The following is a 10339-nucleotide window of genomic DNA, read 5'->3' on the forward strand; positions in this document are numbered from 1 at the left end:
TGTATTGTTTGATTCGGCACACATGAGAGGGTTTGCAGGACGGATAATAATAGATCTAAACCTTCAGAATAGATGCCTTTTTTAATGCAACAAACACAATCAAAAAGTGAAGCAAGTGAGGGCATGTTACAGATTATGTGTGTTACACCATCAGATTATGACTAAAGTTACTTGAATTTACATTATGTTGCTGTAAAAATGAGAATTGTGTGTGTTCACATCAAAGCTGCTCTCAATCGCCCTGCTTTTGATGCTAATATGCTAATATGGAACTGTTAGCATAATTTCCCACTTGAAATTGAAAGTGCATGTGTGTCTTCAACACAAAGAGTATTATAGGATTAAGTTATATTAAGATACTCCCTTTCATTTCTATAAAGTGCACAAGCAATTGTAACCTTAAGGAGCTTTTTGTACCTGATCAAATTGGAAAAAGATTGGAAAAAGCTGGTTCTTGTTCACTCCGTCGATTGATTTAACATGCAATGGCACATTTAACAGAACTAGACAAGGTTCAGTACATCATTTGAAGTGTGAAGTTACTTTACCACTTACCAGCAACTCCATTTGAGTCCTCCACTTGGCATTTCTTTTTGGCAATTTTGTGAAGGATGGACGCCTTCTCGCGGAATTTTCCTTAAAAAAAAAAATTGTCCAGAAAAACTGTGAGTGATTTGGAGTAACCAATTTTCCCAGCTAAGTGAGCATGTTTAATTTTACTCACTATATATGACAAAAACTGTACGCCTGTAACTGTAAGTAAAGCACATGTTAACCTACTGTACATCTCTTGTGAAAAATAAGTGTGCTTAATTTTAAAAAGTATTTTTTTTAAACTATGCTTGTAGATAATATTCACTTTCATGACACTTTCTGTTTCTTAACACACGTTTTAAAAGAGCACTTCGTAATAATGTCAAATGAAACATTTTAGTGCTTTAAAGCACACTCATGTGTTGACTAACATACTAAAGCACATTTAAAGTACTTGATTATAATGTTTTCTTTCGATTTCACCTTTAAAATTAATATGTTTTAAATGTAATTTACTAGATTGCTATTCATTACAAATGTGAAGTTTCAAATATATTCGAATGTCTGACATACAAGTTTAATAGAAATTATTTCAAAGACCATATAAGGACACTTTCTGTTTCTTAACACACGTTTTAAAAGAGCACTTCGTAATAATGTCAAATGAAACATTTTAGTGCTTTAAAGCACACTCATGTGTTGACTAACATACTAAAGCACATTTAAAGTACTTGATTATAATGTTTTCTTTCGATTTCACCTTTAAAATTTATATGTTTTAAATGTAATTTACTAGATTGCTATTCATATTCGAATGTCTGACATACAAGTTTAATAGAAATTATTTCAAAGACCATATAATAACTATCAAAATTACATAAAAAGATGTACTTAAGTAATATTTAAGTGCATCAAAATCACTCTAAAGTTCAGCAAAATGCATCTGATATAAATTTGAACTATAATACATTTGCATTTAATTGCAATAAACATGCAATTAAGTGTCTAGAAAAACATTACATTAAGTTCACACTTAAGTATGTTCTTTTAAAGTATTTTCATCACATCGTAAGTACTCCTTTAGCTACGGTGTACTTCTGTTTCACAAGGTTATCACTGTGCAGGATTCACAGATAGTTTAAGTGTATATAGCTACTTTAACCTTAGTTTGCGAGTGAGCCCTGAAGTAATAACACTTAATGCATATGTTTTAAGGAAAGTAGTCACTCCAGCACGTGTAACACCCTTAAACTGCAGGCGCGTTTCCATTACAGATTTGCACAAAACTTTGGCGATATTTTATAAATGTCGATAAAAAAAGTATTGCGAAATGACGGCGTTTCCATTAACCAATGTTAAGCGACTAAAACGTAAAATTTTGCCTCTCGCAATAAGTCATGGCAATGGATTTTGGTGGGATTTTGGGCTATACTTATTCAAAGGAGGCGTATGCGTGTATCTTTACAGAAGCAGCATAGAGAGCTGCTTCAGAAACATGCGTGGCGCGGCTGGAATAAACACAAGCAGTGACTAGAGTTCAGCTTCAGTGGCCGTATCAGAGCCACACTGCGCCGCAGACGTGTGCAGTGTAAATAGTCTAAGCATCAATGGTAGGGAAAGCCATTTATACTGGAGAGCAGCCACATATGAAGAGTTTCTTGGAGGTTATAGTACATTGAAGAATGGTCATGACTTTTTACATACACCACGTGACCTGTAAATGCAGAAAAAAACGTTTCCATTGCAGTTTTGCGAAATATATTACCTTTTCGAATTGCCTGAAAAACCACCTCATGCGAGCGTAAACTTTTTTGCGATATACTGTATGGGAGTTTTTGCGAAATTGACGTGTTTCCATTACGCGTATTTTCAATTCGCAATTTGAAGGGTAATGGAAACGCAGCTTGCATCTATGTTCACTATTTAGCACTGCCTCTTGTAACTTAGTGCTATACCAAATACCATTTGACCTTTAATGCAACCTTCAAACCAGTAAACACAGATGCCTGCCGCTGGTTTAAGAGATTAGAGACCAAGTCTATAACTCAGCATGACGAGAGCAGCACCAGACCCACGAAGCAAACATTGATACAGTTGCACAACCTTTCAGGATCCATCAACGTGGAAGTAAAACCTCAGGCGGTCACACACAGACAGCAGCAGCGTGTTCCTGTCTCGTTCTGTGTGTGTTCGAATGAAACCACATGTGCAAAAGCTTGCATTAAAGCAATGAACATAATGTGTGGTGGGTTGGTCTCACTTCACTAATGGAAAGCATCGTGATCAGTGAATGTCTTTGAGCTTCCTGAGGAATCATTGACTCTGATTGGCTGATAGACAGACTGTCCTGTCTGGCTCGATCGGTGCGGTGACCCCAATCAACACGCACATGTATGTTACGTGACCTACATATCATTAACACGCCTGGAACGTCTGGGATATAAAGTTGCTTTGGAGTTTGAATTAAGTAGGTTTGTGGTGTAGCAAGGATAGTTAGTAGTCAGGACAGTCCCTTGTGAAAAGAAGTACTCGTAAAAAGAGTACTTATTACAGAAATAATATACTTTAAAAGAATATACTTACATGCAAAATGAATGTTAATGTTTTCAGACAGTTGCATGTTAAATCCAATTAAATTAAAATGTATTGTAGTATAAGTCTATATTAAATGCAATTCGCTAAACTTCAGAGAGTGTTTTTGACATACTTAAATAGGACTTAAATACATTTTTATGTCATTTCATAATTACTTCTATTGTCTTTTAAATATGGTTAAAGTACTCCTGAATGTACTGACAAGCATTTATGATCAACTAAAATATACTTTCATGTCATTTCTATTTAAACCTATTTAAATGTGTCATGTATTTGAATATATTTGTAATTACATGCTTAACTTGCCATAGTTTGCTCTTTTTTGTTAAATTAATTGTAATTTTGTTTTATTTTACTCATCGTACTTTTAAAGAGAGTACTTGTTATATAAATAACATACTTTAAAAATATATTCTTAAGTGCAAACTGAATGTAATGATTTCAGACAACTTTGGAATTAAATGCATTTAAACGAAAATGCATTATAGTTTACATTTATATTAAATGCAACATTAGAGTGATTTTTGACTTAAACAGGACATAAGATCTTTATAATTTCATAATTACTTTTCTTGTCTTCAAAAGTTAAATATATATTGAATATTTAAAGTGAAATATATTTGCTATTAAAACACTTTGCAATGCTGAAAAAGCTGCAACTTAATTAATTTAAAATATATTAACTTGAAACGTAATATTGAATAATACACTACAGTTAAAATTATAATCAAGTTCTTTTACATGTGCTTTAGTATGTTAGTCAACACATCAAAATAAGTGCACTTCTTTAAAGCATGACAGATGTATTAAAACATAACAGTTAAAAATGTACTTTAAAGTAATACTTATTTGACATGATTTTCACTTTTTAAAAGTGTACTTAAGTGTGTTAAGAAACAGTCGTGAAAGTCACTTAAGTAGCCTTTTATTTCATTATTATTCTATTATCTGCAAATACAGTTTTGCCGCGACTCGCTAAGTATCAAACTTAGTCTTATTAATTGATACATTAAGTATCAGTTACACCTTTTTACAAAGGTGTGTTTGAACTCAGAATCTGACGTATCCCTGAAGGTTTTGATCTGTTGAATATACATGCAAAGTGTTCCATAAAATCCATTCTTTATGCCTCTTTCTATGCTGAGTTAAACTTTAACCCTTTCCTATACCAACTGTATGTGTGTGTGTGTGTGTGTGTGTATGTGTATGTTAGACCGGCTTAATGTGTTTATGTAGTATGTTAGACTAGTTTAAGTGTTTATGTAGTTAATAAAACCTTACTTGTATCACACTTGACGTGTTCATTGTTTACTCATAACCGGAGTCAATAATCATGCAGATTTACGTTACAAGCTTATAGAATTGTACAGTAAGAAAGTTATTTCCCTTAACCAGGAAATTAACGTCTTAGAATTGACAAGACAGTTGACCCTGAGTGGTCAGCTAAATATCTACAGTGGATCTAAAATATGAATAGTTAATTATAACTAGTTATGGTTAATTATTCATATTTCCCCATGAGCTGATTCGCTACAATATCTCTCTCTCTCTTTTAATATTTTAAGTACATTGCAATGGTGCATTCAATTCAATTAAGTGCACTTCTTTTTCACAGGTGTTTACTATAGACAGGTATAGTCTAGGTTATTGTCAGGTTATTCTGAACACAACCGGAGCTTCTCTAAATAGAGTCAGATGAAATATTTACTCATGTACCATCCCATGCTGAATATTACAACATCAAAGTCTGCTTAGTACGGAGGAGGGAACTAAAATTAGAAGCCCGTCACTCAGTGTAACAAACACACAAACGCAGAATCTGTTGCCTTAGATGTTATGGATCCTCAAAGAGACTTAAGCAACTCAGCCATAACAGATGTCTAAGAAGATGTGACATTATTGCATTAGTGAGACGTGTGAGAGAGAGTGACGGGCTGTTATTATTGCATTATCCCGTGCATAACTCTAGTTATAGAATGACTCACTCTTGGTCTCCACACCGTGACGTACGTTTCTTACCATCTATTTCTGTGTGTGTCTGAATGCAACCGGCCGTTTTATCTGACTCTCACGGATTGCTGAGCGGTTACAGACGGTGACGGGCAATGCAAAAAACTCTGTGTGCATTCCACTCACCGTTCTGGCTAATGCATTTTAAAGACTATTAAAAGCACCCGGTTTTCTTTCATGCATGGATGTATTTATCGAAACAGGATGTTTGGGAAGGATATTTAGCAAAAGTCATTAATCATGACTTGCTACTTGAGACTTTCTCATTCTTTAAAGCATCTGTTTGGACATGTTCAGTACTGGATGATCCACATCCACTTTCCTTAAAAAGAAAATCTGCTAAAGGTTATTTATGTTAAAATTCAAATGTCAGAAAATTCCCGTTTTGACCCCAAAGCTACTTTATTATATTTGCTAAATTTCTAAAGCCTTTAAATGATCAATATGATCAAAACTTTACTGAGAAACCCGTCGCACACAATCCATGCCTTCTGTCATCTGACTGATAGTTTAAAGCTTTTTAGCAAGTAAAGGTCTTTTAGTGTAATTGCACAAACATCCACCTTCAGCTCGTGCTTCACATGTATTTCTTCTGTCAAATCTTTAATGATTTTTATCAAGTAAACATGAGAATAACTTCGATATTGTTAGTAATATTTCAAGATGAACACGTAATTAAAGCAACTTAGGTTTACTTGATTCAATCATGTTTTAGAGTCTCAAATCTGATCCTCAGGATCTTTTGAGGAGCGTTTGTTTCCAGAAGCTTTACTTTCACTGTTCCTCAGCGGAGGAATGATCTTCACAAGCCTCCAGAACATCTCACATCTTCTGAGGAGACTTTATCATCATTGGATTGCATTGCATTATATGTTTGGATCATTTAAATATCATCTTACTAAGACATATTTTTGGAGCTATAGTGTGACGAATGGTATTTATATCATTTTATGTCAGTATCTGCTGCACTGTTATACAGATCTCATTGATTTACATTACAAGCATCAGAATTTCATCTTAATTTTATCTTATAAATATCAGCATCTGCAGCAATTTTTTTTTCCTGAATACAATTGAGCTGCTTTTAACTCCATATTCTCACTATATCAGACAATATGAGCCATAAAAGCCTGATGTATCAAATTTGATCCTCAACACAAAAATAGAAAACACAAATACAAAAAAACAAAAAACAAAATGCAAACCGTTTGTCTAAAGGTCCAATAACACTTTAATTAAAAAATAAATAAATACAATATAGCTTTTACTATTATTTCATATGGCAGGCTTTACAGTGATAACTCTAAATATTTTACTATTTTACTTCAAATATTTTCTGATCATGCATTTATATATATATATATAAAATAAAAACTCTTATAAACAAACAAGAACAAACTTACAAAGAACAACCAAAAAATAAATAAAAATAAATGGAAGGGATGAAAGAAAACAACCATGAAAATTCAAAATGATACTAAATTAGGGATGAAAATCACGATTTGCACTTATGTGAGTGAAATCTCGGCAAGAGGGTCATGAAACTAAAAATGGAGAAGAAACCTCTCTTTCTCACACACGCATGAACAAACAGCATCGTGGGTAGAGAGACGAAGCAGAATGAGAGAAACATGAGGGTTGACAGAAAGAGTCTTACCTTCCTCGGTCATTGAGTGATAATATTTTAGCTTGCCATAAGTCCCCAGCTCTACAATATCACACACAGAGACACGGGTAAGGAAACACACACAATTTATGTGTTTATGTAGTATGTTAGACTAGTTTGAGTGTTTATGTAGTTAATAAAACCTTACTTGTATCACACTTGACGTGTTCATTGTTTACTCATAACCGGAGTGAATAATCATGCAGATTTACGTTACAAGCTTATAGAATTGTACAGTAAGAAAGTTATTTTTCTTAACCAGGAAATTAACGTCTTAGAATTGACAAGACAGTTGACCCTGAGTGGTCAGCTAAATATCTACAGTGGATCTAAAATATGAATAGTTAATTATAACTAGTTATGGTTAATTATTCATATTTCCCCATGAGCTGATTCGCTACAATATCTCTCTCTCTCTTTTAATATTTTAAGTACATTGCAATGGTGCATTCAATTCAATTAAGTGCACTTCTTTTTCACAGGTGTTTACTATAGACAGGTATAGTCTAGGTTATTGTCAGGTTATTCTGAACACAACCGGAGCTTCTCTAAATAGAGTCAGATGAAATATTTACTCATGTACCATCCCATGCTGAATATTACAACATCAAAGTCTGCTTAGTACGGAGGAGGGAACTAAAATTAGAAGCCCGTCACTCAGTGTAACAAACACACAAACGCAGAATCTGTTGCCTTAGATGTTATGGATCCTCAAAGAGACTTAAGCAACTCAGCCATAACAGATGTCTAAGAAGATGTGACATTATTGCATTAGTGAGACGTGTGAGAGAGAGTGACGGGCTGTTATTATTGCATTATCCCGTGCATAACTCTAGTTATAGAATGACTCACTCTTGGTCTCCACACCGTGACGTACGTTTCTTACCATCTATTTCTGTGTGTGTCTGAATGCAACCGGCCGTTTTATCTGACTCTCACGGATTGCTGAGCGGTTACAGACGGTGACGGGCAATGCAAAAAACTCTGTGTGCATTCCACTCACCGTTCTGGCTAATGCATTTTAAAGACTATTAAAAGCACCCGGTTTTCTTTCATGCATGGATGTATTTATCGAAACAGGATGTTTGGGAAGGATATTTAGCAAAAGTCATTAATCATGACTTGCTACTTGAGACTTTCTCATTCTTTAAAGCATCTGTTTGGACATGTTCAGTACTGGATGATCCACATCCACTTTCCTTAAAAAGAAAATCTGCTAAAGGTTATTTATGTTAAAATTCAAATGTCAGAAAATTCCCGTTTTGACCCCAAAGCTACTTTATTATATTTGCTAAATTTCTAAAGCCTTTAAATGATCAATATGATCAAAACTTTACTGAGAAACCCGTCGCACACAATCCATGCCTTCTGTCATCTGACTGATAGTTTAAAGCTTTTTAGCAAGTAAAGGTCTTTTAGTGTAATTGCACAAACATCCACCTTCAGCTCGTGCTTCACATGTATTTCTTCTGTCAAATCTTTAATGATTTTTATCAAGTAAACATGAGAATAACTTCGATATTGTTAGTAATATTTCAAGATGAACACGTAATTAAAGCAACTTAGGTTTACTTGATTCAATCATGTTTTAGAGTCTCAAATCTGATCCTCAGGATCTTTTGAGGAGCGTTTGTTTCCAGAAGCTTTACTTTCACTGTTCCTCAGCGGAGGAATGATCTTCACAAGCCTCCAGAACATCTCACATCTTCTGAGGAGACTTTATCATCATTGGATTGCATTGCATTATATGTTTGGATCATTTAAATATCATCTTACTAAGACATATTTTTGGAGCTATAGTGTGACGAATGGTATTTATATCATTTTATGTCAGTATCTGCTGCACTGTTATACAGATCTCATTGATTTACATTACAAGCATCAGAATTTCATCTTAATTTTATCTTATAAATATCAGCATCTGCAGCAATTTTTTTTTCCTGAATACAATTGAGCTGCTTTTAACTCCATATTCTCACTATATCAGACAATATGAGCCATAAAAGCCTGATGTATCAAATTTGATCCTCAACACAAAAATAGAAAACACAAATACAAAAAAACAAAAAACAAAATGCAAACCGTTTGTCTAAAGGTCCAATAACACTTTAATTAAAAAATAAATAAATACAATATAGCTTTTACTATTATTTCATATGGCAGGCTTTACAGTGATAACTCTAAATATTTTACTATTTTACTTCAAATATTTTCTGATCATGCATTTATATATATATATATAAAATAAAAACTCTTATAAACAAACAAGAACAAACTTACAAAGAACAACCAAAAAATAAATAAAAATAAATGGAAGGGATGAAAGAAAACAACCATGAAAATTCAAAATGATACTAAATTAGGGATGAAAATCACGATTTGCACTTATGTGAGTGAAATCTCGGCAAGAGGGTCATGAAACTAAAAATGGAGAAGAAACCTCTCTTTCTCACACACGCATGAACAAACAGCATCGTGGGTAGAGAGACGAAGCAGAATGAGAGAAACATGAGGGTTGACAGAAAGAGTCTTACCTTCCTCGGTCATTGAGTGATAATATTTTAGCTTGCCATAAGTCCCCAGCTCTACAATATCACACACAGAGACAAGGGTAAGGAAACACATGCTGGCACATGTACACCAGCACAAAGACACAAACAACACACACTCACACACACACTCACACACACACACTCACACACACACGCTCACTCACTCACTCACACACTCACACACATACACACACACGTATAAGTGTCAGTGAGAATGAGGAGGTGATGTGGTCAAAATGAATCTCTCTGAAAACCAGTCTCCTCTTGGCTTATATCGAAATCCTCCGACATTCTTCTTTACAAATCCTCGTTTTGTACCTCTAATAAGTGTCCGTTGTTTTGTTTTGATCTCTCCGCTGCGCTTCCGCGTACGTCACTTCTGAGCGGCGCCTGCTCAAAGCTGAACTCATACGTCATCCGCCCGGAGCTGCTTCCGTGTACAACAGCGAGCGCAAGCTACATTAAAGTGATTATTAAATTTTGAATATGGATATTTTTCTTACAAAAACGCATCGATTCTCTACAGAAGGCCTTTGTTCACCCCCCGGAGCCGTGTGAGACACTTTTTTATGGATGGGCGCTTTTTTTTAACTTCTTTTGGACTGATGCATGCAACACCCGCTGAGTGCCATTAAACAGCTTGAAAGATCAAAGACCATTTTTAATATAACTCCGACTGGATTCGTCTGAAAGAAGAAAGTCATATACACCTAGGATGACTTGAGGGTGAGTAATTTATGGGCAAATTTTCATTTTTGGGTGAACTAACCCTTTAAGCCACTAAAACAAATACAGTATATAACGACCACAATCACGATGTGTCTTTGTGTTTATGTAACAGGTGGAGTTTCACCGAGTTTGATGCTTGATGCTGTGATGCTGCGAGAAACACAGAAAAGTGTGCCTTTTTCTAACTAATATGTAAGAAAAAAAAACAATAAACTAAATCAAATGAAAAAAAATATATATACATATATATATA

The 10339-nt window shown here is 34.4% G+C and overlaps 1 protein-coding gene across 1 annotated transcript in view; it reads right to left on the minus strand.

Moving 5' to 3' along the window:
* The window catches only part of LOC107566252 (sodium/potassium/calcium exchanger 2-like), a 51338-nt gene that overhangs the window by 17983 nt on the left and 23016 nt on the right, over positions 1 to 10339 (minus strand). Inside the window, exon 5 of the mRNA XM_016251642.1 lies at positions 556 to 636. Coding sequence (XP_016107128.1) covers positions 556 to 636 — 81 coding nt within the window. The remainder of the gene's footprint in view (positions 1 to 555; positions 637 to 10339) is intronic.

This window comes from Sinocyclocheilus grahami, unplaced genomic scaffold, assembly GCF_001515645.1.
Source record: "Sinocyclocheilus grahami isolate Dianchi unplaced genomic scaffold, SAMN03320097.WGS_v1.1 scaffold1064.1, whole genome shotgun sequence".
Classification (NCBI taxonomy): domain Eukaryota; kingdom Metazoa; phylum Chordata; class Actinopteri; order Cypriniformes; family Cyprinidae; genus Sinocyclocheilus; species Sinocyclocheilus grahami.